The 13,521-nt window shown below is 39.2% G+C and overlaps 2 protein-coding genes across 16 annotated transcripts in view; one reads left to right on the top strand and one right to left on the bottom strand.

The window, feature by feature from the left end:
* Positions 1–799, bottom strand: part of map1aa (microtubule-associated protein 1Aa) — a 47,091-nt gene extending 46,292 nt beyond the window's left edge. The window contains exon 1 of the mRNA XM_039795076.1: positions 556–799. Coding sequence (XP_039651010.1) covers positions 556–787 — 232 coding nt within the window. The 5' untranslated portion in view covers positions 788–799. The remainder of the gene's footprint in view (positions 1–555) is intronic.
* Positions 800–6,068: 5,269 nt separating this feature from the next.
* tp53bp1 (tumor protein p53 binding protein, 1) overlaps positions 6,069–13,521 on the top strand; it is a 31,301-nt gene continuing 23,848 nt past the window's right edge. For 5 of the 15 annotated variants that reach the window (XM_039794395.1, XM_039794396.1, XM_039794398.1 and 2 more), the window contains exons 1-2: positions 9,265–9,782; positions 10,477–10,572. In XM_039794395.1, coding sequence (XP_039650329.1) covers positions 9,603–9,782; positions 10,477–10,572 — 276 coding nt within the window. In that variant the 5' untranslated portion in view covers positions 9,265–9,602. The other 10 variants (XM_039794400.1, XM_039794406.1, XM_039794405.1 and 7 more) reach the window with 7 other exon arrangements.

Raw genomic sequence — 13,521 nt, 5'->3', positions numbered from 1 at the left:
ACTTTTCTTCACTTGCTTTCATGCCGATAGTTAGAGCAAGCAGCATTTGTCATCGAAATCATGATTTTTACCCGTCATGGAGTTTTTTTTAGACTCTGGTGTATTTGTACTTTTACTGAAGTAAATGATAAGAATACTTCAACTACTGGACAGCTAATAAGAAACTGCAGACACTTTGGAGAATTGAATGTGAACGCACAGTTAAACAGCTACAAGTAATATTTTTTCTTTTTTGTTTATTTATGTAGCATAGACCTAAATGCCACACACCACAGTATTTGTAGCCTAAGCTAATTTGCAATGCACGTCCCTAGATGGACCCTTTTTAAATACAATAGCTCAACACTTACACAAAGGACAGTAGAGGACACAAACTCAGTTACCATGGTGTTTATTTGAAATAGATTTGATAACACTTGGATTTTAAGAACAGGTTTGATAGAACACCAGGATGTTTCCAGCTGCAGTGAGTGTGCCTGGGCTCACGTCACTTCTGCGTCTTCTCCCCTGCAGCACCGTCTGTCTGCTGGCCACTCCTCTGTTCTGTTGGCTTACCTTGTGTGATCTGTTCCCTGGCGGCGTCGAGGTGATGGCTGGTGGAAATCTCTCCGATTACAATCAGCATGTGATAGTTTCTGTGCTGGAACGCAGCTCCGGCGCGGCGCTGCTGTCCATGATGCTGAAAACACTCCTCCGATTCTGCTCGCTCCACTGAGGCAGCTGCTGCGATGGGGATTTCCATGGTAACGGTGCCACTCGTGGACGCTAAGCCCTTTTCCATTTCCATGACAACTGCATCCGGAGCAAGCATCATGACAGTGCAGGATGAGCTGGGAGGATTATTGGTGGGTGTGGCTCTTTGGACGGTGAACGTGTGATTGGATGGCAGGTTATGTGGCTATTTGACGTCACAGCATTTCATTGGACAAAGGGAAAAGAGGGACATGAGAATTTATGTTGATCATATTTCTTTTATGACACTGCTGAAGCCTACTGTCACTGTAGCTGAAGAGCAGGAAGACAGTGAAGATGACCATATCATCTAAATTGAAAACCTACCTCTACTCATGATGTTATAGCCAACCATAACACAGCTGGTTTTACATTATAAATCTTAGGTGCAGCACCCGAGCCATTTTTGGCAGCACCTGAGCTGAATGAATGTGAAATGTGGCACAAATGTGCCCAAACCAGCGAAAAAAGCACCAAAAACAGCAAAAAAAAACATCCAACTAACTAAAAGACTTTTCTCAGATCTAATGATTGTAGTTGGACTTCTTTAGCAAGTTTTCTCTTTTGAGTTTTTCGATTGTTATTTATCTATTATCTGCTATAGCTATTCCAAAGTTTTAGACACGGATATGGAAACAATAATGGTCCAAAATGATGTGAAATTGCATATTTATTTTATTGAAAAACATAAAACATTTTTGGAGGAAAGACCCCTAAACCCCCGCCCAAATATATCTAATAAGTCTCCTACAAACATAGGGAAAACACTGACATTGTTTTATTATACCTGTTTTAATGTTGCTCAATTGTTTTATTGCTGTGTTATTTGTGTTCTTTTAATTTTAAAGTGAATTAAAGCTTTAGTGTGTAACTTTTTGATTTTAATGAACGTCTGTTACATTCAAGCCATTGCCAAATGAGTTGCTAAGATAATTAAGACTATCAGCTCCACACAACTCTCTCTGTGTTTCTCAGTAGGACTATGTTCAGAAGATTGTGGTGTCCGGTGACTTTCCTGCGCAGAAACTCGAGTGAAGATAATTACCTCTTTTGAAGAGTCCATCATGTTTTTTAAACCTTTGTGTCCTCCTTGGCTACTAGGATTGGCTACACAATCTTCTGAACATAGCCATACTGAGAAATCCAGAGAGAGTTGTGTGGAGCTGATAGTCTTAATTAGCTTTGTAGCAACTCATTGTAATGTAATACCCAAAGTTCAAGAATAAACTTTCATGCTGAAATGTGTGAAAACATTCATAAAACTATAGCTAGCGCTAACCGCAAATAATGTTCTTGAAACATAATAATCTATGGATGTCATCTGTGACAGATGTAGAATGGACAGAGCAGATTTACTTCACATGTTTTGGTCATGTTCCATGTTGAGAGAGTTTCGGGCGTCAATATTTAAAGTCTTAAATGAAGCCTTTCATTTAGATCTACAACCTAGCCCTACAATAGCCGTGTTTGGGGTACAAGGGGGTGACTTGGTAATGTCCAATAGTAAGGAAGGTGTTGTTGCTTTTGAAACCTTAATAGCATGACGGAGAATACTTATAGAATGGAAATTGTCTACACCAACAAAAGCCGCCACATGGCTTTCTGATGTTATGATGTTTCTAAAAATAGAAAAAATCAAATACTTTCTTAGAGGATCAACCAGAAAAGAATTGGGGCCCTTTACTGGCTTACTTTGAAGGACTTACTACACTTCCCTCTTAGTAACTGCTAAGAATTGTAAAGCACAATGATTACACTATTTGCTATCATGAGTAACAGAAGAAAGGTGTTTTAATTTTTTTATTTTTTTTATTTCCTTCTTTTGTTTTTATTTGTTTCTTTCTATCTTTTCCTCGACAAAACAGTTTGTTGTGGGTGGGATGGGGTTAATAGAAAGATTGTAATTGACATTGTAATATTGCATTGTACATTGTATCTTCTCTAAAACAATAAAAACACTTGTAAAAAAAAAGAAAAAACATAATAATCTGGGGTTATTGATTGTGATCAATGCCACTTACAGTATCTCTTTTCAAAAGGGGCTGGAAAAAGAAGAAGTTTTGTGGCATACAAAGGGTTCTATATATATCAGTGTCACTGCAAGTACCAGGCAATGTGCTTTGGTTACTAAACTGACACCTCTTTGTTCCCATCGTGAGCAAAACAAGCTTCAACTGTGCAGAGAGTAACACTGACAACAAAGGCTCACAGTCAGCGAAGAAAAAAACAAATTATTTTAGGCTTAGGCATAAGACATTTATGAAATGAGTTCATTCTGCAACACAAAGGTTGTGAGTTGGCATTATATTGACAACACATTGAGCAGTACATGAAAACTTCATAGCATTATAAGCATTATACATATAATTTAAAGGATACGTTTCAGGGGTATAGGTTGTGTTTGAACATTCGGGGACACATTATAACCGGGGGTCTGGGTGTCCTCCTCCAGAAAAATCTCAAACGCTTAATTTCCAGCCTTCTGGTGAATTTATATTCAACAATGTGTGACTTTTCTGCATCAATTTATGTTGCATATGTGTTTATGGTATTAGAATCCAAAATTCTGATACCATGGAACCAGCAAACAAAAGTGGCTGACTAATCCTATGGAAAATGTGTATTGTATTCAGATATACAATTTGTTTAAAATGAAAACAAGTGAAATGAATAATGACTGTGATGTTTTATTTAGCAGAATTGCATCATGTTGTTCTATCCTATCCAACATTTCCTATATTTCTAAGCAGATTTGCTCTACTGTATGATGATAAAATTCCCACGCCCCAGGAGATATTATTATTATATTAGGCTATTGAAACAGTGTTCTCTTCTCTGTATCTTCCAGCATGCAGCTGAATCAGGTGCCCCTCAGCTCGAGGACAGCAAACTCAAAAGAAAAGGAAAACAAGAGGCCGGAGCATTGCAGCCTTTAATTGAGCAAACTGAATCAGAATCGGCAAAGGATTTATTGCATACATAAACATATTAAACATTAATATGAAATAAACATTAAATACGTGTGTGCAAAAGTGTTCAAAAGACTAACGTTTAACCTGTCTTCATCAGAGTTAAAGTGGACAAAGACAGAAGGCCAACACACAGAACAGGTGTCAACGTGGTTGAGCAGGACTTTTGTTAACAACTATTCAGAATGTGTTGTCTCTCTGATTTATTACATTCGATGGATGCAGTACTTTGATCTTTGTAACATTTCTGTGTTCTTTTGTTCCTGATGTGATTATAGTGCAGGGGGTGTGGCACTTGGACATTGACTGTGGCAACTCCCACCCTTCGATACACTATACAACGTAGAGGTTCTCAATCTTTTTTCAGCCAATGACCCCCCTTACAAGATAGAGAATATACCGGGGACGCCCTCATATGTCCCTTGGGATAATTTGCCATATTGCTTTATAGTCTTAGTTATATTATGTGAGGGAACAACACGAGAAATGTATTAGAAAGATATTTGACATGTACATTTGTAAAGTTTTAGATTTGTTAGATTAGAAAGTAGTCTATAAACTATAGCTATAAAACAAAAAAATAGTATTCCTTGAACTATAGTGATAACTTAAATGAATGAATATAAAAACGGGGCTGGGGGGAGAGTGTGTGTGTGTTATTGTATGTGCTATGTAAATGCAGTGCCCTGCTACGTCCTGCTATGCCCTGCTGCGTCCTGCTACGCCCTGCTGTGCCCTGCTACGCCATGAACTACTACAACTACTATTTCTAGTCATAGTTCCATTATCTTTATTGTGACTGATATTGCCACTGTTCATCACACCCCCAAACCGGCACTGTCAGACACCGCCTACCAAGAGCCTGGGTCTGTTCGAGGTTTCTCCCTAAAAGGGAGTTTTTCTTCGCCACTAACTGCTTGCTCTTGGGGGAATTACTGAAATTGTTGGGTCTTTACTAACTAAAGTCTGATTGATTAATGTAGGAGGATTTGTTGCAGGACTGTTGCATTAGTTTTAGCTTGGCGTACCTAATAAACAGGCAATATTTGATCATATTATTATCATCCCTCTGTTCCTGTAAATGCTGGTTTCTCTCTACATGTTTACAGAACAGAGGCTGTGCTGCTGCTGGGCTGTAGCTGTGTGACACCTCCTGCAGTGGAGATGGATCACCATGGGGTGGGAGGGGGGGTTCATTTGGACTTTTCTCTGTGTGTAAATCTCTCCTCAGGAAGATGTGTTGTTACCAGGAGTGAGTCAGCACTCCAGTCTCAGACACTCCAGAGCGTCTACTGGCCTCTGCTGGGAAGAATGGAAGCTACAAGAGCAGATTTTTTTTTATTCTTCATAAATGCAAGTGGAGAACAATTACAGATACATCATTTCAAACAAAGATATCAGCTTTCTTCAGAAATGCTGAAGAAATATCGTTATAGATTAAAGATAATAGAATTGTCTTATATAAATGTAGTTGCAAAAGTATATGAAGGGAGAAAATGATAGTGAAAAGTGAAAATATGAAAGACAAAAGCCTAGGCAAATGCATTGTACAGTCATTAATGTGGCACTAAAGTTCATTTACTTTGTGCATATTGTGTTAACAATGTAATAATGTTTCACAGCCATGGCTTAGTATGAAATAAAATAACTTGAACAGACCAACATTTTGAGTGTGGAAGTGTTTAGAAAACTCTCACAGACACTCAGTATTCTTTTATTAAGTCTTGAACTTTACAAACTTTCAAAACAAGCACATGTAATAAAATACTTTTTTTTTTAATCGCTCTGTCTGTCTTGATTAACCTCTTTGTCTCCCAAAGTTGCATCTATGCATTATTATGAATATTGCATCTGCAAAGTCTTCACGTTACATTCAATTATAGATTCAATTTCACATTAGAAATAATATATTGTCATCTGAAAAAAAACTAAAAGATCCACAGGCAGATCCACACAAATGTAACAAATGTATATACAAGTCTCCTGTATTCTATCACATATTAATATTGAAAGCACATTAAATTCCCTTGTATTGGCTTTATTTGAAAAGTAATATTTTGAAATAGAGACTAAAAAAAATAATTTAAAACATTTAAATGAGCTCCTTCTGTAACACAAAGGTTGTGAGTTGGCATTATATTGACAACACATTGAGCAGGGCATGAAAACTTTATAGCATTATAAGGCATTACACATATAACAGTATTTAAAAGATACTTTTGGTGATATTCTTTATCTTATAGTCCAATGTACCCAAACCAGGAGTACTTCAACATAAACCAGGGGTAGCCTACTTAAAAAAATAATAAAAAAAAATACATTTTTGCGTTTCTAAATGAATGTAATACTGCTCATCATCCATGTGAGAGCAGCTGAGTGTGACTCCAGGAAATGAGCATGGCATCTACATTAAAAAATGCCTTAGCATCTTTACGTGCCATGCGTGTGTATTCCACACCCTGACTCTCAACAAAACAGAGGCACGGAAGGACTGAGCGATGTTGGAAGCGTTATTATTGCAACGGACGGGGCAGTGAAAGAAATTGGAAAAGCCCAAGAGCGGACATATTGATTCCTAAGGTAAAGCTTTTGTTTCTTTTTTTTTCTCTTTGCATTGCGGAGGAGGGGGAATAACAGTAGGTAGTAAGTGGGGATGGTTGATGATTAGGACGCGGAGCAGCGTTATGCTTCCACTGTGTGTTTTCAGTGTCTGTCAGCGGCAGAGGTGGCTAAGATTAGACATTTTGGGTAGTGGCTGCGCATTTCTTAATGTGGGTGGCAGCCCGACCTGCAGAAATGACGACGTTACGCTGAACTTTGCGGTGCCAGTCGGTAAGGTTGGCTGCAGGAGGCTGATGCACACCAGCATCCAACCGGGGCTGGGAATTAGATTCCCTGATCTTTTTGTGTGTGCCATGAATAGATAGATAGATATCTAGATGGATATCTAGATAGATGGATGGAAACATAGATAGATAGATAGATAGATAGATAGATAGATAGATAGATAGATAGATAGATAGATGGATAGATGGATAGATGGATGGCTGGATGGCTGGATAGATGCAGAATAAGGTATACTCATTATTGCATTGTTGCCAGCCAGGATGTCTCCACCTCATCAGTGTTCTCATACTGAGATGCTGGTCACTGATATTCCTGCTAATGCTTTCCTGTAAACCAGAGCTGTGGTCAGGCCCTGGCTGCTTCTGTCTGCCATGATACACCTTCAGATGACTTGGATCAGAGCAGAAAATGACCCAGACGCTTGAAATGCAGAGATTAGCTGAACTCATTCAAATTTGGAGAATTATTTTGCAGAAAATTGCAAATGTATCCCTGTAAATAATCACTATAATGCTTCTTTAGGAAGTTATAGTCTGCCTGTAGTGAATTATACTTTCCTTATCCTTCTTCGTGGTGTTTAATATCATTTCTGTGGCTGTGATATTTCTCCCAGGATTTCATTTGATACACAAAGCGCCCTTCTAAATGTATTTATATAGTTTTAGGTCTTTCAGTAAAAAGGTTTTCTAGGCCTACTTGTGATGACTCTTATCCGGGGTCTTGACTCTTGAAGAAGATGGTTCTGAGGTGTGAGGAGCGATCCAAGTGTCAGTGTGACTTTAACCAGGTTTCATTCATTTTTGGCATGATACACCTTCAGATGACTTGGAGCAGAGCAGAAAATGACCCAGAAGCTTGAAATACAGAGATGAGCATCTGTATGTTGAAATCATTCAAATTTGGATTCTGCAGGAGAATGTAATCTCTACCCCTGTGAAGAATAATGTTTCTTAAGGAAGTTATAGTCTGTCTGTATAGTGAATTATAATGACCTTATCCTGCTTCATGGTGTTTAATATCATTTCTGTGGCTGTGATATTTCTCACAGGATACAATTTGATTTATAAAGCGCCCTTCTAAATGTATTCATAGCTAGTTGTAGGTCTTTAAGGTAAAAGCATTTGTGCTTGTGATGACTCTAATCGGTTCCGAGGTGAGGAGACAATCCAAGTGTCGGTGTGACTCTTTTCAACCAGGTCTCATTCATTCTGAAGACTTTCTGTGTTGCAACTCACTTTCCCAGCAGCCCCAATCAGTCAAATGCTCACTGCTTTATACTTTCTCTGCCACTACCTCTGTGATCTGCATTTGCATAGCCTGCGGTGTTACAGGAAATGTGGTGTCTCCATGGAAACTGAGGCTGTCAAAGGATGATGACAAAGTGATGTTAATATTTGAAAGGCCTCCTGTTAATCTCCCAAACTGTGAGCTTCAAACCAGTTGAAAGCTCTTTACGAAATGCAATCTTATCTAACCTGTGCTTGTTTGCAATTTCTAATCACTTAAAATCAACAATCACACTCACAGGTATACTGATAGAGATTAATATCTGTTACGACTTCCAATGCAGATCTCACTTTCTAGAAGAGAAGACGAGAGTATTGCATAGTTATCCTAAACTGAGAAGTAGAGATAAACCTGCTCTAAACTAGTCAGTGTTTGCCTTCAAGTAGCCTATTTAAGAATGCCCAGATGCAAATTCATTACACCTCAAACCCACATGCAGTCAGACTGTGTTCCAGATTTCCTTATGTAAAGATTCTTCAGTCAAATCTGCCTTAGTAATGATTAAAATATGAAATCAGATAGCTGGGGATGTGCAGGAGGAGTGGAGCCAGTGACAGCAGGGAGAAAGAAATCTGTGGGAAAAACTCATCAAACTCAGTGAGTCTTAGCTGAGGAAATGACGGTGAAAGTTAACCTATATCTTATTTTGCTGGAGTCCCTGAAAGCCCCCTCAAGGACCCCTGAAGGTCTCAGAGATCCCACTACGGGACGCAATGTCCTAGATTTCTCTTTTTCAAATGATTTATCATTACATATTGTAAAAGTACATAGTAATATATCATGTAAAACCATTAAGGAACGTTATAATAAAAAGAAAAGAAAATACCAATAGTCAAGAGCGTATTAATATGGTAGATGCAAGGACAAAACACAATGTTAAAAAGTGATTACAGACTGCATAACATATTGATGGAAATAAATGAAAATTCAATTTGCAATTTATTTCAAATTACAATGATATGATATGCAGTGTACAACATGACAAAATACTGATATTTAATTCATTTCAAAAGCAAAAATATAAAATACAATAAATAGTTTGTGTCAATAAACATTAAGCAGCTAAATAGAAGGTGCATTTACCTTTCCAAATGAAATAAAATATAGGAATGACGAGTACTAAATACAGAATTAATATTTAGCAAAAAGAAAACATGCACCAAATACCAAATAAAAAATAGATTAAACACTTTTTTTTTATTAAATCCTGATACAATTTTTCTATTTTATTTTAATGTAGGCTATTATTATAGTCATTTTTTTTTAATTTATTAATTGGAATTCTCTTTCTTTTTAAAATGTTCTTCTTAATTTAATATCTCTTTAATTAATCAGCATTCCAATGTGACGTCATTGTTCCAACCGGACCAATGAAATCGCTTTTGGTAAGTTTTGCCGCGAGGAGGAGCTGAGCTGGAGTGGGTGTGTATGTTTTCTGAAGAAAATAACAGTTAGCTGGTTAAATAAAGGTGAATGAATGAATACTTCACAACAACAACTACTTACTAACTTATTAGTCAAATAACCTACGCGGCTCCAGGCGTGTGTCGAAGTTTTTTTGCGGAGCACACTGACTCTTTAGTGGGCAGCACACGCTTTGTTGTTGGCCGGAGCAATAACGTTAGCTGCTAGCTAGCTTTAGCTAACACCGGCTAGTTGCAGGTAACAATAGTAGACTTAGCTAGTAGTAACACATGCATGTCTTCGTTGTGTTACTGTTGCTTGGCTAGCTAACAACAGCCCGTCTTCGCTCCACGGCCTGACCTCATGGATCCCGGTGGAAGTGAACTGGACTCCAGCCTGCCTCAGCCCGAGAACCCGTGTCTGATCGTGGAGGACTCCCAGCCGGACAGTGTCGCTCTGGAGGACGATCCCGAAAGCAGCTACCGAGCTCTGCTGGCCCGGCGCCTGTCCAGCCTGCAGCCCACCTCCCGCAGTCCGGTTCTGGTGAGCTGCAAAGTTAACTGATTTTACCAAGTAACTAACATCCAGGGCTGGCTTATAGCTTCTGCTGGAGCGGTTGAGACTGATGTTTGTAGAGTGCATAACAAGCCCAACAACTGTAACGTTACTGGTCAGCAGTGGTGGCAGAAGTATTCAACTTATTTTATTTTAGTACAAATATCCATGCCACAGTGTGGAAAAACACCAATACAAGTAAACATCCTGCTGCTAAATTTGACTTAAGTGAAAATATAGAAAAAAGTTAACAGCCCCTGTTAGTGTTATATTATTATGTTAATATGTTATTATTATATTAATCCTGATGAATTTGTGTATGAGCAGCATTTTACTCCAAAATGGAAGTAATTATAAATATTTTATTTATTTACATACTGGTAGATTAAACAAAAACAATTCATTGTATTTTATAACATAATCCAGTTGTCATAAACAAAATTAATTTTGTGTGAAATGTTTTAATCTGGAAAAATAAAAAGTAACAGCTGTCACATAAATGTAGTGGAGTAAATAGTTCTATATTTTTTTCCTGAAATACTCAAATAATGTACCTCTAAATTGTACTTAGGTAAAAGTACTTTGTTGCTTTCCACCACTGCTGGTCAGCCAGCTTGTTGACACTTTCCCACAAATATATTTTGGGTTTTCTAACCCCATCCTGCGCACAACCTGTCCACAGATGGAGACATCAATCCAGCCATCCATCCATCCATCCAGCCAGCCATCCACTATTCAGGGTCACTTGGTGAGATTGGACGAGAGGCCGAGAGGCAGGGTACACTCTGGACAAGCTGCCAGACATGTTGTTGATGTTTTATTGTGGTTGACAGTAGGGCTGCCCAATTAATCTGAATTTTGTCGAAATCTCAATATGGACTAGTGCAATATCCCAATCACAGGAGGGGGCGCAATATTTGTTAAAGGCAAAATATGTGTCAAACCATTCTGAATGAAGTAGTGTGGTGCTGCAGAGACGTCCCGGCCTACAAATCCTATCCTACAGACTAAAGAAAAACATCTTTGTGGGGCGACCTCTAGCTCACCCAGTAAGAGCTTGCGCCCCATGTAGGCTGAGTTCTTTGCAGCAGCACAGGTTCAAATCCGACCTGCAGCCCTTTGCTGCGTGTCATCCCCTCAGTCTCTCTCTCCCCCCTTTCCTGTCTATCCAACTGTTACTATCGAGTAAAGGGAAAAGCCCCCAAAAAATTATCTTTAAAAATAAAAGATTTAAAACAAATAATCTTTGTTTGGTACAGATCCTCGCAAAAAGCACACTATAATCATTTTCATTTTAATATTTTTCAATGAGAATGAGACAAAAATGATCATTCCCTCCAATATTGTGAATCAAATCGCAATCGCATTATCAGTCAAAATAATTGCAGTTAGATATTTTCCTCATGTCGTGCAGCCCTAGTTGACAGTAGGGGTGTTGAAATTAATAATTACGTCGCGATGTGGAAGTGGAGGATTCTGCGTCGATGCAGTGACAGACCATAATCGGTTATTGCCTACTGCTGTTACTTGTTGGTTTTCCGGTCGCTGCTTTTTTTGTCTTTGCCATTTGTTTGTTGTTGTGTGCTGTGTTCAGATTCCACTACATTCAGGAAGTGTCTTTTTTTTAAGAGAAGATACAATAAAATAGGGAGTGCTTGAATTTGTTGATGAAAACCATGTGTAGCAATAAATAATAATATTGAGGAGGTGACACATCGGGATGCCGGATCGGATTGAATCGTTGACAGGATAATCGTAATTGAATCGTGAGACCAGGGAAGATTCACACCCCTAGTTGACTTGACAGGTTGCAAGTCTATCACAAGGCTGACACATATAGTACCATTATACTATTCACAGCTACAATATGCCTATGGGCAATTTAGAGATCCCTATTCACATAACCTACATGTCTTTGGACAGTGGGGGAAACTGGAGCTCAGATAGCTGCCATGCAAATTGCATACGGAGAGGCCCGAGGTGGCTGGTTGTTCAGGCGAGCGCTCACGTGGCCCAGATCCTGCAGCCATATCTGAATCTCTGAGTTCATTGAACTTTAGACCACTTCCCCCCCCTGCTATTGAGGTAGCAGAGATGTTAAATACAGTACAGGCCAAAAGTTTGGACACACCTTTTATCATTCAATGTGTTTTCTTTATTTTCATGACTATTTACATTGTAGATTCTCACTGAAGGCATTACAACTATGAATGAACACATATGGAATAATGTACTTAACAAAAAAGTGTGAAATAACTGAAAACATGTCTTATATTTTAGATTCCTCAAAGTAACCACCCTTTGCTCTGATTACTGCTTTGCACACTCTTGGCATTCTCTTGATGAGCTTCAAGAGGTAGTCACCTGAAATGGTTTTCCAACAGTCTTGAAGGAGTTCCCAGAGATGCTTAGCACTTGTTGACTCTTTTGCCTTCACTCTACGGTCCAGCTCACCCCAAACCATCTCGATTGGGTTCAGGTCCGGTGACTGTGGAGGCCAGGTCATCTGGCGCAGCACTCCATCACTCTCCTTCTTGGTCAAATAGCCCTTACGCAGCCTGGAGGTGTGTTTGGGGTCATTGTCCTGTTGAAAAATAAATGATGGTCCAACTAAACGCAAACCGGATGGGATGGCATGTCGCTGCAGGATGCTGTGGTAGCCATGCTGGTTCAGTATGCCTTCAATTTTGAAAAAATCCCTAACAGTGTCACCAGCAAAGCACCCCCACATCATCACACCTCCTCCTCCATGCTTCACGGTGGGAACCAGGCATGTAGAATCCATCCGTTCAGCTTTTCTACATCGCACAAAGACACGGCTGTTGGAACCAAAGATCTCAAATTTGGACTCCTCAGACCAAAGTACAGATTTCCACTGGTCTAATGTCCATTCCTTGTGTTTCTTGGCCCAAACTAATCTCTTCTGCTTGTTGCCTCTCCTTAGCAGTGGTTTCCTAGCAGCTACTTGACCATGAAGGCCTGATTCGCACAGTCTCCTCTTAACAGTTGTTCTAGAGATGTGTCTGCTGATAGAACTCTGTGTGGTTATCATCTGGTCTCTAATCTGAGCTGCTGTTAACTTGCGATTTCTTAGCCTGGAGACTCGGATGAACTTATCCTCAGCAGCAGAGGTGACTCTTGGTCTTCCTTTCCTGGGGCGGTCCTCATGTGAGCCAGTTTCGTTGTAGCGCTTGATGGTTTTTGCGACTGCACTTGGGGACACGTTCAAAGTTTTCGCAATTTTCCGGACTGACTGACCTTCATTTGTTAAAGTAATGATGGCCACTCGTTTCTCTTTACTTAGCTGATTGTTTCTTGCCATAATATGAATTCTAACAGTTGTCCAATAGGGCTGTCGGCTGTGTATCAACCTGACTTCTGCACAACACGACTGATGGTCCCAACCCCATTAATAAGGGAAATAATTCCACTAATTAACCCTGACAAAGCACACCTGTGAAGTGAAAACCATTTCAGGTGACTACCTCATGAAGCTCATTGAGAGAACACCAAGGGTTTGCAGCACTATCAAAAAAGCAAAGGGTGGTTACTTTGAGGAATCTAAAATATAAGACATGTTTTCAGTTATTTCACACTTTTTTGTTAAGTACATTATTCCATATGTGTTCATTCATAGTTGTAATGCCTTCAGTGAGAATCTACAATGTAAATAGTCATGAAAATAAAGAAAAACATTGAATGAGAAGGTGTGTCCAAACTTTTGGCC

The sequence above is a fragment of the Perca fluviatilis genome, chromosome 3, assembly GCF_010015445.1.
Source record: "Perca fluviatilis chromosome 3, GENO_Pfluv_1.0, whole genome shotgun sequence".
Classification (NCBI taxonomy): Eukaryota; Metazoa; Chordata; class Actinopteri; order Perciformes; family Percidae; genus Perca; species Perca fluviatilis.
This window is presented reverse-complemented; position numbering and strand designations above follow the sequence as displayed.